Source organism: Sparus aurata, chromosome 9 (genome assembly GCF_900880675.1).
Source record: "Sparus aurata chromosome 9, fSpaAur1.1, whole genome shotgun sequence".
Lineage (NCBI taxonomy): Eukaryota > Metazoa > Chordata > Actinopteri > Spariformes > Sparidae > Sparus > Sparus aurata.
Window position 1 is genome coordinate 2,827,832 of NC_044195.1, and position 17,955 is coordinate 2,845,786.

Here is a 17,955-nt window from a genome sequence, read left to right on the forward strand (position 1 = left end):
TGAACTCTCACACGCAATAAGAATTACTTTTCAACTGCTTTTAAAACATTCAGAACCCATGAAATTATAGAAATACTTTTTTTTTTTTTTTTACATTTTAATATCTTATCTCTCTCTTATTATATCTTATCTTTAATATCTCTCAAAATATTTCATGCAAATTTTAACTTCTTAACAACTGGCGTTTTATCTTTAACTTGTTCCCAGGAGAGAGAGAGACAAAAGAATAAATAATCTTTTTTACATAACATTGGCCATTGCTAATGACATACACAGTAATTAATCTAGCATACTTTCATTAAATAAATCCATTCAAGCTCAAATATAAGGGTCTAAAATTAGGCTATACTGAGCCTGATCTATTTATACCAGAGATTTTCTTAAAATGAAGTTAACACCTTTTAGAAAAAGGTCACCTGGGGTAAAACTCCCCCTGCAACCCTGTTTTGCATTTGTATAGCTCACAGCATTTTAATTTACATGTTAAAGCCTCCCCTAGAATCAGGGGGAGGGGGGTCATTGGGGGACAACTGCCAAGCAAGGCCCACGTCAATTTCCGACAATTTACGCCAGTTTTCAGTGTTGCCTGCAAATTGCCGCGTGCAGCCGCAAACCTGAAATTCCACGTCAATCTACAGTGCTGCATACTGACGAAAATCCTAACTTTTCATGCAGTGAAAGGCACAAATTTCCCATTTCTCACAACTCGTCACCAACCATAAAAATAACCCCCGATTCCTTTTCTCAACTTTCGATATTTTAACAGGTTCTAAATATAATAAAGTTTTTAAGACACCCACAGACGATCTTTGCGAGAACTTTGCAGACCACTTCAGAACCAAAATCAAGGACATCTGATCCTGCCTCTTATCCCATCAAGTTTTATCTGTTAACACATCTGAACTGTTGTCCTTGCCTGAGGAAACACTGGAGAGTTTTGCCCTGATTGATGCAAGGACACTTGGTCGAGTATTCTCCCAAGTAAACCCAACAACCTGCCTTTTAGACCCAATTCCCACATCACTCTTAAAATCATTTTACGGATTCTTTGAGGAACAGTTTTTAAACATCATGAACTGCTCTCTTCAGATGGGTGTCTTTCCCACCGCCTTCAAAACAGCGGTGGTGAAGCCCCTTCTTAAGAAGAGCAACTTAGACCCCAGCGTTTTTAATAACTACCGACCTGTATCCAACTTACCGTTTTTAAGTCAAATTTTAGAGAAACTTGTTTTTAACCAAGTTAATGTTAATTAAACAGAAATAACATCTTAGCGAAACATCAGTCTGGTTTTAGGAGAAACCACAGTACCGAGACAGCACTTTTAAAGATTTTCAACGACATCAGATGGAATTTAGATAACAAAAAGCTCACAGTGTTGGTTCTACTGGATCTAAGCGCCGCTTTTGATACAGTAGACCATCACATTTTATTAAACAGACTCAGCCATCTGGTCGGCCTCTCTGGTACTGTCCTCAACTGGTTTTGTTCTTATCTCACAGATCGATGCTTTTATGTAAGTATGGATACATGTTCCTCAGGAACCCATGAAAGTGGATGTGGGGTTCCCCAAGGGTCAATTTTAGGTCCACTTCTTTTTAATCTTTACATGCTTCCTCTTGGGGATGTCATCAGGAGACACGGCATCAGCTTCCATAGTTACGCTGATGATACACAACTGTACATTGCTGTGTCTCCTGATGACACAGAGCAAATTGATGCCCTTTTTAACTGCATTGTAGACATCAAGTCATGGATGGCAGTGAATTTCCTACAGCTCAACCAGGACAAAACTGAGGTTTTAGTTATAGGTCCTGAAGGCCAGAGAGAGAAACTTTTTCCAAAACTACAAGATCTTAAACCAACACAATCAGTAAAAAATCTGGGCGTGATTTTTGATTCTGAGCTGAATTTTATTCCACATATCAGAAATATGACAAAAATAGGTTTTTATCATCTTAAGAACATAGCCAGAGTCCGCCCGTTTCTCTCCCAGGCCAGTACGGAGGTGCTAATGCCTGCTTTTATCTCCTGTCGCTTAGATTATTTTAATGCCCTGCTCTCTGGTCTTCCCAAAAAGAGTACTCTAAATCTCCAATTATTACAAAATTCAGCCGCACGCGTGCTGACGAGGACCAGAGGGCGGGAGCACATTACACCAGTTTAAGAGCCACTACATTGGCTCCCCGTGCGCTTCAGGATCGATTTTAAGGTTCTTTTACTGGTTTTTAAATGTCTTAACGGCCTTGCGCCCTCCTACTTATCTGACCTGCTTTTACCATATCAACCCTCACGGACCCTGAGGTCCTCCGGCTCTGGCCTTTTATCCATACCAAAACCAAGAACTAAAACCCACGGTGAGGCGGCATTTAGCCACTATGGCCCCCGCTTGTGGAACAGCCTGCCGGAGAACCTCAGGTCTGCAGAGACTGTTGATATTTTTAAGGGAAGGTTAAAGACACACCTTTTTAATCAGGCTTTTAACTGATATTTTAAATTCTTATACCATTCTTATGTGGTTCTATCGTATTTTATGTTGTTGCTTCTATCTTGTTTTTTAAAAAACGATTTTAATCTTAAATAATTTTATTTTTATTTATCTTCGGTACTATTTTTTAAAATGTTATTATCTTACGTATTTTTATCCTTTTAACTGTTCACTCCATTCACTTATCTTTTGTCAGGGTTTTTATCTTATCTTATGTCTTTAGTTTTTAAAGTTTAACTCCAGAGTTTCCCCAGGGGGGTCCTCCACACTGGGAGCTATGTCGGGGTTGCTGCTGGGGTGCTGTCCTTGGGTCCCTTTGGTCCGGCCAGCTGTTGTCTGTCAGGGTCGGGGGTCGGGGGGCAGGCACAGCCTGTGACTCCTCCCAGTGTGGACGGCCCCAAAGGTGGCGTTTCCTCAATCCTCAGTGCCTTGCCATGTCTTCTTATTGCCAGTAGTAAGAGTGTGCAGGTGTGTGTGTGTATGTGTGTCTGTGTCTGTGTGTGTATGTGTGTGTGTGCGTGTATATAGTATGGAAGGTGGGAAGGAGGGGCTTTCTTTATGATTGTTCTATCTCTCTTGTGTAAAGCACATGTCCATGTATGAAAAGTGCTCTATAAATAAAGTTGATTTGATTTGATTTGATTTAACTACATATTGGATGTACATTTGCAACAATTCACTGTTTATTGTAAATTTAGTTTGTTTTCTTTTACATTGATATCCTGAATATTTAAAGGACTTTCAACTTAAATTTCTCACCTAATAACATGGTTATAAAATGGTTTAAACCATTTTTTGGCCAATCGGAAAAGGGGCTTAAATGAATTGTTGTGTTTGAATGAGACTAAGCTGAACAAGAACAGCTACAATTTCCCATTCTCAGTATTTTTATTCAACTGTAACAGGTAACTGTTATTACAGCAATACTCAAAAATCAATTAAATTAAAATGACTGGCTCTGATTCAAACAAACAAAAAAAATTAACTGAATTAGAAATGAAAGGGAAAAAAAAAGTTGAGTTACCAATTCACAGTATTATTTCTATCCAAGGCATCCATAACTTGGTCAAGTCACCATACATCCACAGCATGGATTACAAACCTACATTAAACTTCACTGGACATGAATCCATACTCTATCCAAGGCATCCATAACCTGGTCAAGTAACCATACATCCAAAACATTGATGACAAACTTCGTCAAACCTCACTGGAAATGAATCTATACTCTATCCAAGGCATCCATAAGTTGGTCAAGTAATTATACATCCACAACATTGATAACAAAGCTACATAACAAATAGCTAACATGAAACCTCACTGGATATTAATCCATAACAGTCTGTAACTTGGACAAAGTATCCATAAATTGTGAGCACTTCTTATTCCCTCCACTCGTAGTCTGCAATTTTGGTGATCAGAGTGAGAACCTTTGGACTGACTGCAAGTTGTTTTTTGGTGGCGTTCCACTCCACTTTTGATCCCTTGTCGGGATTTATCTTGAAGATGCACCTGTCAAATGAAAAAAAAACAAACAACTTTAGTAACTGTGGACTGTACTGTAATTTAATGTTTTCATAAATTTGCAAAAAGGTTACACAACAGTGTAGACAGAGCTTGCTTGTGAAAGAGTGTTTGGACATACAGGGAACTGTGGAACAGTGATGTAATGAAAAGATTAACATGTGAGTACTGTGTCTGTGTATTGTGTATGAATGTTTGAAGGTGGTCGGAGGGGCCGTTTGGCGCGAAATGGCAGCCACGCTTTCCTCAGTCTGCCCCAGGGCAGCTGTGGCTACAAACGTAGCTTACCACCACTGGTGAGAATGTGTATGAATGAATAATGGTTTCTGTTAAGCGCTTTGGATGCCTTGTAATGCGCAATATAAAATCCAAGCAATATTAGTAATATTATTATTACTATTATTATTATTATTATTATTATTATTATTATTATTGTTACTGCTACTATTACTATTATTATTATTAGTATTAGTAGTAGTAGTAGTAGTATTGCAAATACTATTTCAGGGAGAAGAACATAACTTCGGTCAGGAGGATCTGCTACTCAAAGGTTTCTTGGGTATTTGAGTTTTGTTTTGTCATCATTTCATAAATAAGCATTAACAAGCACTTGTTTCTGTAACTTGACATGAGCATGAATCAATGATAAATAAGAGACATAGCCAGTCTGAAAATCTGAAAAACAAAAATGAACTCTCAGGTACAGTTCGGACCATTTTCATCCAGTAGGGGGCATTTTTCACTTATTTTTTTTAGACATAACTCTCCCTAGTGATATCAAATGACTTTTTTTTTTTTGATTTTTTATAAATTCTTGAAATGTTGTTGTAAAAAAATTCAAAGAGGTCAATAATACATTGTCCTACTCCGTGTATGGGTCGATCTTTCATTATTCCATTTCATAACTCAATCAGAAAAAGAGAAAACAAGGTTGTTTTTCTCTTACAATAAAATCAGAACATTAAAATGACGTTTATGATTTTATTATTTTGTTATTGTGATATTTGGATAAATTTAGGAAATGCTATAATTTCCTCGATATCACATGGCATAAATAAATAGCGGCCTGTCACTCTGCCGTCTGTTGCTGCACCATAGACTCTATATAAAAGAGGGCTGCGCGTAGGATAAACTGCCTCCTGTTGTGAGCGTGTATAGTTTGAACTGCAGCTAAAGCTAAAGGGAGGGAGGAAATGAGTGCAAGTGGTGCTGATGGCAACTAAAGTGACGTGAACATGTGGAGCGGTTCATGAAATAAGTTCGGCCTGGTCAGTTCGCCTGTCTCAGGTCGTCATGTGTTTGAAGCCTCACATCGGAGACCCAGCGAAATATTTTTTTGTTAATGTCAGAGGCGGAGGGTTGAGTGTCCAGTAGAGCAGCAGGTCAGTGTAGAGGAGACAGAGAAGGCTCCAGCAGCATCATTTGGGGCTGTGAGGAGCAGAGTGAATGATGTGATGGTAAGAAAGTGGAAGAGAGAACTCCAATTGTGTAAACACTGAGCTGCTCGTGTCGCTAATTCTGTGGTAATGTAGACGGCATGAAGAACAGGTGTTAAGACTACTGTAGACGCAGCGTAACAGCATGTGTCTGTGTGTGTGAGCACTGTGTGCACACACAGACACACACGCAGGGCGTCCCGTCAGAGCAGTGAAGTGTAACAATAACCTGAAGATCACCTGAGCTGAGGTGGACTGTTAGTAAGAGCAATACAACTTAAAGAATAAAAATGCTTAATATTCACCAAGAACCATAGAAGGAAAGTTAATTATGATAACAGATGTAGATGCCTACAGCTGCTTCATCCTTCTCACTTCAGGTAGTAATCTAATATTTTTCAGATATGACCATCTTTATTTTGAATAAAATGTAATAATAGAATGGTGTTTCTGGAGAGGGAAAACAACAACACTGTAAATCAAACCATACTGTGGATTAGTGAACTGTCCCATCCTTAGTGAACATGAAAGTGAATCATCTTCCCAAACTGAAGCCATTCTCTGGTTTCTTCAGGATTCAGTCAGGATGCACCATGAACTGGCAGCGTCAGCATGCTGCGTTAGTGACTTTGGAGCTTCCTGTTACTTTCAGGTCAGTCCTGAATGTTTTATCTTTATCATTAAGATTAAAAAAAGTGCACTGAAATTGCATTATTAGGCCTCTGTATTGTTAATGAGGGCAGAGGTGGGATGCAAAAAACGTTGAGATTTTCAAGTGGGCCCTGAGTTGCCAAAGTTTGGGAACCCTGTACTAATCATTTCAGCACTTGAGCAGTGCTCAGTTTTACAGTATGTGCATTATATATCTTATTTTGATGTATTAAATTAAAGAGCATCACTGAAGATTCTGATGTGGCCATTCACAATGGTCTGGTCAACCGACAGCATGAAATTCTCCACTGCCAAAGTCGAGTTTCCTGTTGTGTACAAGGACAAGAGAAAAGGGGAACGTTTTTGTGACAAACTGAGCCAAAAGACCGTAACTCCTACAACAACTACATTAAATTATCATGTTACCACTACTGAGTCCAGTACAACAATAACAATCAATGTAAATGTGGTAATAGTTTTCTGTTTTTTGGTTTTGATATACTGTGGTGGAGAAAGACTATATTCATATTATAATATAATAATATAATATTCATACCACACACAACAATACATGGTGTACTTGGAAGTTCAGCACAGTCCACTTCAGAGGGCAGGGTTGTTTGATCCACTTTGTAGAACATCTGTTCTTCTTCATTGAAGTACTTGAGGAGCAGTGGAAGAAACACTGCAACATTCACATCTGCAACATTTTTGCTTGATGTTTCCATTTCCCTGAAGATGGTCTCCATCTTCCCTGTCTTGTCAGCAGATTTAAGAAATGAAATAGCTCTGGCACATTTATTAGCTATGTTTTTGTCTTCCATGTCCACACCTGTAAGCTTTTTAAAATGAGTCTTCATGCCACTTGTCTTGAACAGATATGGCCATTCCTTTGTCAAGTCAGAAATCTCAGTCCCACTGATAATGTCTTTTCTCTGAGTGAAGAAAGTGGCTCTCATCATATTCTCAATGGCTTTGCTGTCACAGCATCTTTCTCTCAACATTTTCTTTAACTCTTCTTGTGCATGTTTCTGAGATTCAGGGGTTTCATCAAGTGGCAGCCGTGTTTTGGTTGCCAGTTTATACATCCGTAAGTGTCTAGTCTTTTTTTCTGAGTTGGGGTATCCTTTCCTTCACTGCTGCTAATAATTTGTCTCTTTAAGGAAAGTGAAGTGTTTCCTCTCTTCAGGTTATCCACTCTGCTGACCATCTGTTTGGTGAGTGAGTCATATCCACTGCCTACAACTTCACCTTCAATGACATCAGTAAATGCCACAGGGTAGGCCTTTGTCATCTTCCTTGCTATCTCACTGATGTGTTTCTTACCAGGTGTTGGGCACGAGGTTAAGATTTCACTGACAATGAGCCGTATGATTTCAAGTCTCTCACTTTTTTTTTTCTCAGATGGAATTTTCTGCCAAGGAATTTGAAATTTGAAATGCCAGCTGTTGTCAGACAGTCGACGAGGTGTGATATCCATACTTGAACTACTTGTTGACCGCGGTGAACTTGCAGTTTCTGAGCTGTGACTACCTGAAGAGAACACAGAGAACATTAGCTGTTATTAAGTAAAAGGTGGGTTTTCATGGAGCCTTTTTCCTCTTTCGGGACGTTGGTACCGGACGAAACTATATAGAAATGACTTGGGTCATTTCTCCTCTTTTTTTGGCCGTGTTTGGGCCGAGACTTAATGCCAGTGAGACGTGCTGAGTCCAGGCTTCAACACCCATGGGTTCAGTCGAATTTTAATTTTCAGGCCTATAAAGAACTTGTAAATGCATAGTGATGTTTACGTTTTGATTTCTGTCGACACGGAGCAGAAAGAACGGAACCAGACAACATTTAGTTTCATTGTTTACATGACAAAATTTTCATTTCTCTCGGTTTAAGAAAATGTCTATTCCACCTCTCTGGGCTTGTTTATTTTGATTTAGCTGATTGTAAATCAAATTATTTGGCTCCTTGTAAACCCACTTACTGATGCAACAGTTAAAGACATCCAATTTTCCACATGTATAATGTAACCTGCATAATTTTGACTCAAACATCATCAATGTCTTTCCACAAATAGTCAGTGGATAGCATTTTAACCCCAGCATGGAGTTAGTAGTCCTGATACTGATTGCAGGAATGGAAACGGGAGGAAAAGAAAACAACATGTCAGGCGGGGGGTTAAAGGGAGACTATGGAAAAGGGGAAGGTGGACCCAAATGCAGTTACGGACTAGAGGCAATGATATGGGGAAACAAAAAGCGAGCTTTATTTAAAAGCTGAACACAAAAACAGAAACAGACAAAACGGGGGCAAGAGGCAAAGTAACAAAAGAAAGCTAGGCAAAGTAGCAACAAAAACAGCAAATCAAATCAAAGGCAAATTTCAAATCAAAAATGCAAAATGCAAAACTCCAAAAACACATACCGTGGGGGAACAAGGAACAGACAGGCGGAGGCACAAGAACTGGAGCATGGACAAAGACGGACGCTGACAAGAACAATGACCAGACCAGGAGTGAAGGGAACACAGAGACTAAATACACAGACACTGATGACAAGACGAGGAACAGGTGAGGTGGACCAACAGGTGAGGTAACGAAGGGGAGGAGCACATGAGAACATGAAGGGAACAAAGCAATAGACAGAGGGAGCCAGAGGGAACATAGGAAAATACACAGGAGAACTTAAAGGACACATGAGGGCATGGAAAAACAAAAGACACAAGAAAAGATACAAGGACATGGAAAACAAATACAAGAAACAACAAGACAAAACCAGACACAAGAACACAACGAACAAGAATCTACAGTCATGACACAACTAAGCAGAACAACGGTGGAAATATTACCTGCGTGCACACTAAAAAATGTTGGGTTATTTTGGTAACCCAATTTATGGGTTGTTAGTGTTGGGTTAAATTGTTGGGTTATTTTTATAAAGAGTAACCCATTTTCTGGGTTATAGGGCTAATATTTTAACCCAATTTCTGGGTTTTCAAGGATATGCACCATTTTTGGGTTGTTTTTCAGAGAATAACCCATTTTTTGGGTTAGAGGCTTGTTTTTTTTTTTATTAAAAAGTTATTTTTTTCTTGACGGGGAGTATTTTATGGAGTAATCCCATTAACATTATTTATAATCACACACCTTATGTACATGAAATGCGTCCTTTACCTTTTAAAGAGGTACTAAATACTTAAGCATGCTGTATATGAATACTGTGACCATACACAGCAATGTTGGTGGTAATAATAATAATAAAAGTGCTGAGCAGCTGCAGGGATAATTTTTTATTCCGAGTTAATTTCTGATTCACCCTCCGAAGCAGAAGGAGGCGCTAATGCGCATACTACAGTGATTCCTTACCGCTCTTTGAAAAAACACAGAAGAAGAAAAGTTTGAACGTTGCAGAGAGACGCTTGGCGGCTGGAAGCAACAGGAGTCAGAAAGCTTGACCTACGCGGTAGCAGTCAGGACTTACTGTAAGTTTTGAATGTTAATATTTATTCACTTTTACTTTTACGCCATGGATTGTAATAAAGTATTTTTACAGCAGAGGCAAAACTCCGCTAGCCACCATGGTGCTACCTAGCGAACCAATTACAATGAATGTAATAGTTAGCTGCCAGAACTAGCGAGCTAACATTAGCTAACCTAGGTTACAACTTGATTTCTCAGAGGAGCCAAGCTCACAAACAGTATATTTTGATATGAGATGAATGTATTTCCCATCATTGCATCTCTCTGTTCCAGTTTTTAGAAGTCAAGACAGAGTTAAGGAAGATAACTGAAGATATGATAAAGATAGTACCAGGTAACATTAATCCAATGAATGAATTCTTCTATCAACCGCCACTCCCGCCTCTGTAAATACATTTTTTTTCTCAGACAATGTTTTAGTTTGGAAAGTTAACCCTGAATCATATGACCTCCCACATACATATATCATTGTTTATTCTACTTGCCAGTTTGATCAAGGGAAAACTAAAACTAAACTAGCTGTAGTCTGTGATATTTGGGTGAGTTAATAGAAATTAACTTGTTATATTAAGTAGTAAGTATAAGCAATTCTGTTTTAAAAGTTTTAGATGGTGGTCTTAATTTTGTCATTTTTTTCTTTGCCTTTTAGGTTGCTGGTTCCAAAATGATCTGGACGTGTAAGTTGTGCATAGCTTCTTTCACCTCCAGAATACAGTTATTTAGACACCACAGGCTGCAGCACAGCCACTATTCCAGAATCAGCCCTCGTATATGTCTCTATACTGATTGCATTTGTACATTTCCCCTTCATTAGAAAGATGATGGAGACCACATTTTCCCACGCCGACAGACCATAGTGATGTCCTGCCAGTGAACGAGCTCATGGACCTCTGGCCTGCTCTCAAAATAGAATCTTAGGTAATATGGATCAGCTCTCTCTTTTAAAGTGAAAATTGTGATTCTTACTCATCTGGCCGCTTCATGAATGTGTGCTAGATTCTTCAAATTGAACTGTTTTTTTAAGTGTTGTTGCTGTATTCTCCTGCTGTTATTTCAATGTAGTTGTATGCAGAGTTCCAGCGGATTACGAATCAGCACCTGCCCAACACATTCTATGCTGAGCATGACCACCATCTTCCTCGACTGATGACCTTATTCAGACAGAAGGCATCAAAAACTGGGAATACAGCAGATTCTCTGGCTGAAATTTTAAAGTCCACAATGAACAGGTAAATAGATTATTACACATTTCATAAGTTGAACCATCACAATATTGAACAGGTTCAATGATTCAAATGAGCTTTGTGAATTTTGCAATTAGTCCACTTTGTGTTTGCCATTTGTCTGATTGCATTAAAGATGTGAACAGGGTATTTGTGGACATATGTTCTGATTTGACTGTTTAAAATCAGCTTTGTTCAGTAAATTCTTCAGTGTATACAATTCTGTTTTTATCTGAATAGGAAATCCATGACATCCACACCAAGCGCTCTACTGTCCTCCACGCCCTTCCTGTGTATCTGTTTGAGGATGTTTCTGGATTTTTCAGAACCTGCACAGTGAGTCTCCTTAAGTTACTGACTGCTGTCTATTATGTAAACAGTTCATCAAAATAACATGTTTTAGGACTGACCTTTGTTTAGTCTACCCATACAGTTTTCGTATATGGTCTGTTTTCTTTCTCTTCCCTACAAAGGAACTGTATTGGCGTTATGTCCAGAGTGATAAGATGTTCAGTAGAACATTTTCCTGTAAATGTCTTTTAGTTTGGTTTCAGTCACTCACACCACTTAGATTCTCTGGTAATTTGTGAGGATTTGAATCATGGATCTTATGTTTTCCACCTCTTACAATGAGACCCAGGTCTCCCTTGTAAAAAAGGTATTGGATTTCAATGGGACATGGTTAAAGAAAGATAAATGAAATGTTATCTGTTCTGTTCCATGTGTTAGTTTGTGATTAGTATCTCTTTTTCATTCATTCAGGACGAGTCTGATGAGCCAGAGCTTGATGGTGTTGCAGTGGGCCTCCTTGCTGTCATCAGTGACCATGACACAATCCAGTTCACTACCACCCTGTGAGTCGTCATTGAAAGGAATTAGCCAGGAAGCCAAAGGCACTTTTATAGCTGATAACAAAAGCTAATTTCATTAGTGTATTATTAGGGCCCGAGCAGGGAACCTGCAAGGACCCTATTGTAATTGAAATGTTTTTTATTATTTTTCTTCTCACAAAATGATCGCATTTTTCACTGCCTGAACATACCCCAAAACTCACCAGACTTGGAATATAAGTCACACCTGGCGAAAAATTTTATAATCTATTGTCGTCCTGAATTTCCACCACTAGGTGGCGCTGTTATTAAGGAAAGCGCGTTTTGGCTAATAACTCCCATATACTTTCTTGCACATTCAAAAACCTTACATCGACGTGTTCAGTGGATTGTGCTGAATCTCGTGGTATAGGCCACGCCCATTTCCGCCTACCGTTTTTTTTCGCTACGTCGCAAAATGTTGAAAACCTACTTTTTCGAACTCCTCCCAGGCGATTTCACCGATTTGCACCAAACTTGGCACACAGCATCTGTGGACCCTCCTGACAAAAAGTTATTAAAGGATTCTAATTAAAATAAATAATTATGAAGTTATTAAATAACAAATTCCTGCAGATTTGGCTCAAAACAGGAAGTGTTGGATATTTCCACAGTAGTCAGATCAAATGACATGAAACTCAGGATACTACTTCCCCATGAGCCCCTGAGGCCCTCTGCAAAATTTTAGGCGATGACCACAAGGTGGCGCTCTTTAAATTGATGTATTTTATATCTCCACAACGGTGCATCGGAATAAGACGAAACTTGGTACATTTATTGTCAGTGCCCTCCTGAGGACATCTGACAAAGGGTTTACCGATCCACCACTAGGTGGCGCTCTGGCGTCACTTTAATTGCATAATTGGCCCTGTGCCCACCCCATAACACTTATGGAAATGAAATTCATAGAGGTGCTATAGAATGGCCCCTGTGACTCACACACCAAAAATGACCAGCAGGTGGCGCTATTTTCAACGCAAAAGCCTTTTTCACTCATAACTCCCACTTAATATGTTGCACATTATTAATCTTCATATCTATGTATTCCCTGAATTCAGCTGAATTGTTTGGTGTAGGCCACGCCCACTTTTGCAGTAACTTTCCATTCGCAAAATCGCGACAAATGAAAAACCTACTTTTTCGAACTCCTCCTAGAGAATTTGACCAATTTGCACCAAACTTTGCATGTAGCATCTGTAGACCCTCCTGACAAAAAGTTATCAAAAGAATTTTGATAGTCCATAAACTGCCCGAAATATAAAATGACAAATTCCTGCATACTGTGTTGAAAACAGACAATCTTGCATATCTTTACAAAATACTGTCTGATTATCACATAAATACTCTTCATTGTGTGGTATGGCATGATGAGGCTTTGTGTAAAATTTGGTGCAAATCGGCCAATAGATGGCGCTCTGGTCGCAGTCTAATCAGTGTCAATGGGATCTTCAAGTCCTCTTCAAAACTCATTGACCTTCATCCTTTTCTTGTCCCTCATACTTTGAGCTAGACACTCCATTCCAACTTTTAAAGAGTCAGAAGACCTCAAACTATTGGGCATGTAATCAGTTTTTGAAAATCTTTTACGGTTTTCAAATCATCACAGTTTTAGTTTTAAGGATTTTTAGGCCGTCTTCTCATTTTATAATGGGTGTGTATTGCGCAGTGTTGGGCATGTTACTTTTAAAAAGTAATTAGTTATAGTTACTAGTTACTTCTCCCAAAAAGTAACTGAGTTAGTAACAGAATTAGTCCACTATAAAAGTAATTAGTTACCAGGAAATTAACTATTGCGCTACTTTTATTTCTTCCGCCTTTTGAGCTTGGCAGTCATTTTAGCTACTTGGCATCTACATATGTATTTAGAAAATGGCCTGCTATCATCATCAACAGCGTCAGCAAAAGAGTTTTGTCCAGTGTTAGTTTTGTAAAAGCGTGTGCCATTGAGAGAGGCCTCATTAGATCAGAGTTGCTTACAACGGACGTGGACAAAGGAGATTAAAGCAGTGTCTGTACTTCCACTTTGCAAACATTTACTTTCCCTCCGGACTCGCCATTGCCGCAGTTCCCCTCTGCTAGTTTGAGTGTGTGAGGCTGCTGTGTGCGTGTGTGGCTTGTGTGTAAACCGAACATTGCCACTGATTGGCTTAAGAACTCTCACTCAACGTTAGGGAGCCAATCATCACCACTTATGCGGTTGTCTCCCTCCTCCCTCCTCCCTCACCGGAGGAAAAACAATACAGCTCTGCAGCTCCGGTGGCTGAGAGCAGAGATGGATGACAACAGCTTCAGTGATCAGCTTCAGTTTGTCACGCGCCACATTTAATAGTCCGTAACGGTGACGGCATTGTAACGATGGAAATAGTAATATTGGTTAGATTACCTGTTGCTGAAAAAAAGTTACGCTGTGAGTAATGCCGTTTATTCTAACGCCGTTATTCCCAACACTGGTGTTGCTTGAAATAGAATGCTTGACATCATAGCTACAGTGGAGAGCAGCTGGAAGAACTGTAGAAAAAGTTCTCTTCAGCTTGATTTGGATCCCACATCTTTTACTTCACATAGACAACATATACATGGACATGTTCCTGATGTTCCTGAAACTATTTCATTGCATCATGCCTAGTGTGCACATTCTCTTCAGCCAGCTCCAGAGGCGGAGCATCGACTCAGTCTTTGTCCGGGGAATCATGCAGCAGTTCACACAGTTTTTCTGACTTCAGCGTACATCATTTCAAACCGGCAATAGCAGTCCATTGAATTATGAAGCAACGACTTCCTCAGCGGAAGGTGTTGCTTGCGCATGCCCTGAAGGCAGCAAGCCCCGACGGCAGCATGCATCGACGGCAGCACCCCCCGACGCGCGTGGACTGCGAGGGCCCGTTCATCGCTGCTTGCAGCTTTAATTAGGGCCCGAGCAGGGAACCTGCGAGGTCCCTATTGTAATCGTAATGATTATTATTAGGGCCCGAGCAGGGAACCTGCGAGGTCCCTATTGTAATCGTAATGATTATTAGGGCCCGAGCAGGGAACCTGCAAGGACCCTATTGTTTTTGAAATGATTTTTATTATTATTAGGGCCCGAGCAGGGAACCTGCGAGGTCCCTATTGTAATCGTAATGATTATTATTCTTCTTCTTTTTTTTTTCCTTTGTCCAAAATGATCGCATTTTTCACTGCCTGAACGTACCCCAAAACTCACCAAACTTGGAATATAAGTCACACCTGGCGAAAAATTTTATAATCTATTGTCGTCCTGAATTTTCACCACTAGGTGGCGCTGTTATTAAGGAAAGCGCGTTTTGGCTAATAACTCCCATAAACTTTGTCGCACATTCAAAAACCTTACATCCACGCGTTCAGTGGATTGTGCTGAATCTCGTGGTATAGGCCACGCCCATTTCCGCCTACCGTTTTTTTTCGCTACGTCGCAAAATGTCGAAAACCTACTTTTTCGAACTCCTCCCAGGCGATTTCACCGATTTGCACGAAACTTGGCACACAGCATCTGTGGACCCTCCTGACAAAAAGTTATTAAAGGATTCTAATTAAAATAAATAATTTTGAAGTTATTAAATAACAAATTCCTGCAGATTTGGCTCAAAACAGGAAGTGTTGCATATCTCCACATTGGTGTGGTCTAATGACATGAAACTCAGGATACTACTTCCCCATGAGCCCCTGAGGCCCTGTGCAAAATTTTAGGCGATGACCACAAGGTGGCGCTCTTTAAATTGATGTATTTTATATCTCCACAACGGTGCATCGGAATAAGACGAAACTTGGTACATTTATTGTCAGTGCCCTCCTGAGGACATCTGACAAAGGGTTTACCGATCCACCACTAGGTGGCGCTCTGGCGTCACTTTAATTGCATAATTGGCCCTGTGCCCACCCCATAACACTTATGGAAATGAAATTCATAGAGGTGCTATAGAATGGCCCCTGTGACTCACTCACCGAAAATGACCACCAGGTGGCGCTATTTTCAATTTAAAAGCGTTTTTGGCTCATAACTCCCACTTAATATGTAGCATATTATTAACCTCATGCCGATGTGTTCCCTCCATTCAGATGAATTGTTTGGTGTAGGCCACGCCCACTTTTGCAGTAACTTTCCATTCGCAAATTCGCGACAAATGAAAAACGTACTTTTTCGAACTCCTCCTAGAGAATTTGACCAATTTGCACCAAACTTTGCATGTAGCATCTGTAGACCCTCCTGACAAAAAGTTATCAAAAGAATTTTGATAGTCCATAAACTGCCCGAAAATAAAATGACAAATTCCTGCATATTGTGTTGAAAACAGACAATCTTGCATATCTTTACAAAATACTGTCTGATTATCACATGAATACTCTTCATTGTGTGGTATGGCATGATGAGGCTTTGTGTAAAATTTGGTGCATATCGGCCAATAGATGGCGCTCTGGTCGCAGTCTAATCAGTGTCAATGGGATCTTCAAGTCCTCTTCAAAACTCATTGACCTTCATCCTTTTCTTGTCCCTCATAGACACTCCATTGCAACTTTAAGAGAGTCAGAAGACCTCAAACTATTGGGCATGTAATCAGTTTTTGAAAATCTTTTACGGTTTTCAAATCATCACAGTTTTAGTTTTAAGGATTTTTAGGCCGTCTTCTGATTTTATAATGGGTGTGTATTGGGTGAGCTAGAGTGCGTGACATCATAGCTACAGTGGAGAGCAGATGGAAGAACTGGAGAAAAAGTTCTCTTCAGCTTGATTTGGATCCCACGACTTTTACTTCACATAGACAATGTATACAGGGAAATGTAGGAAATCTCGTTGGCTTTCAGCTGATAGTCTTATTTCAGATGTAGGACTTACACTTTTGGCTGTTTGTGGTTTGTGACACTGCTGCAGGGTGACAAATTCAAACAGTACAAAAGTCAGTTCCCTGAAACAGTACTGAACACCACCATGGAGGCTTACCCACTGCTTAACAAGAACAAGCTGAAAACTGAACTGTCTCACATCTACAGCAATGATGAGTTCAAAAACCGTAGTGGAGCTGTGGCTCTGTACCAGCTGGTCACAGAAAAGGAAAAGGAAACCTTTTCAGAGACTGTGGCTCTGCTAAACATCCTCATCACAACTTCTATGACTATAGCTGGATCTGAGCGGTGCTTCTCAACACTGAAGAGAATCAAGACCTTCCTCAGGAAGATAATATCTTCTTCATGCAGTTGCCATGCTCTGTATGGAGAAGAAACTTATCAAAGACATCCACAACTTAAACCACAAAGTCACTGAGAAATTTGCATCTTTCAAGAAGAAAAGTGCTAAATGTATGTATAAAAAGTACAACTGAAAACACCTGAACAGTTTCTTCACAGGTTTAATATGTTACTACCAATTGTCAACATTGTTCTGCTTATAAGGCAGCGGAGCAAAACAACCCACCTTTTCTCCTGTATTCTTTTCAGTTTCATGAAACCTTAAGAACCATATAACATTGGAAGTTTAATGTGCAGTGCTGTTGTTTTCATCTGACCACTACATGTCAATACAATGTTTGTAACAGTATTCATTTTACTTGATCTGTAAGTGTTAAAAAGATAATATTACTAATGATAAATGTTTGGAGATTTGTTTTGACATTTTATGTGATATATAGATATAATCATAATACATATCTTTATAGTAATAATGGAGTTTGGGAGGCGTTTTCCCATTTCTTCTTGTGTGGACATTTCCTACTTTGCCTCTGCTAGTGCTCCAGCATATGTGCAGCCACAGAAACTGTAAGATAGCTCTACAGGTAAAGGTCCAACAGCTCCCTCTACTGGTGCAAAGAGTCAGGACATGCTCAGTCACAGAAACTGTAAGAAAGCTCTACAGGTAAAGGTCCAACAGCTCCCTCTACTGGTGCAAAGAGTCAGGACATGCTCAGTCACACTAAAATGCAGCAGACCAGTCAGTGAGCAGACCGTGTGGAGCTGCATGGACTTTCTGTGGGTTTCCCTAATGATGTGTGCATTCTTGAGGAAATGTACGTGGTTTCTGCTTGTAGTTATGGATAATTTGATCACTATTGCAGTTTACACATAGCCTGTGTCTCAGTAGTAGTTAGCTGCACTTTGCTTGCACTGCAGCTACATTTGGATTGTGAGGACTTAATGATGAATATTTCGTTTTTAATGCCGATTTTTCAACTCAGTCTGTTTCTTGGGATTGTGACCATGCTCATTACAGTTTAAAGGTCGAAATATGTACTGTGGTTAACAGTCAGTATATAAAGCTATCATGCTGTTTAGCCGTCTATAGGGTCG

General features: G+C 39.7%; 1 protein-coding gene and 1 long non-coding RNA gene across 4 annotated transcripts in view; one reads left to right on the forward strand and one right to left on the reverse strand.

Moving 5' to 3' along the window:
* Window positions 1-3,292: 3,292 nt before the first annotated feature.
* Window positions 3,293-17,955, reverse strand: part of LOC115588355 (uncharacterized) — a 36,853-nt gene continuing 22,190 nt past the window's right edge. The window contains exons 4-5 of one of the 2 annotated variants that reach the window (XR_003985314.1): window positions 6,654-7,630; window positions 4,163-6,423 (exon numbers count right to left, since the gene is read on the reverse strand). Coding sequence is in view for 1 of the 2 variants with exons in the window: in XM_030428948.1 (XP_030284808.1) it covers window positions 3,982-3,998 (17 nt within the window). In the remaining variant the exon portion in view is untranslated. Of the gene's footprint in view, window positions 3,999-4,162; window positions 6,424-6,653; window positions 7,631-17,955 lie in introns of those variants that run through there. The other variant, XM_030428948.1, reaches the window with a different exon arrangement.
* On the forward strand, window positions 8,952-11,719 carry LOC115588358 (uncharacterized). 2 transcript variants are annotated; one of them, XR_003985316.1, is made up of 7 exons: window positions 8,952-9,571; window positions 9,843-9,903; window positions 10,219-10,246; window positions 10,384-10,487; window positions 10,632-10,798; window positions 11,033-11,128; window positions 11,555-11,719. It is a non-coding gene; the product is annotated as an uncharacterized LOC115588358 (long non-coding RNA). The 2 variants fall into 2 exon arrangements; XR_003985315.1 differs by lacking the exon at window positions 9,843-9,903.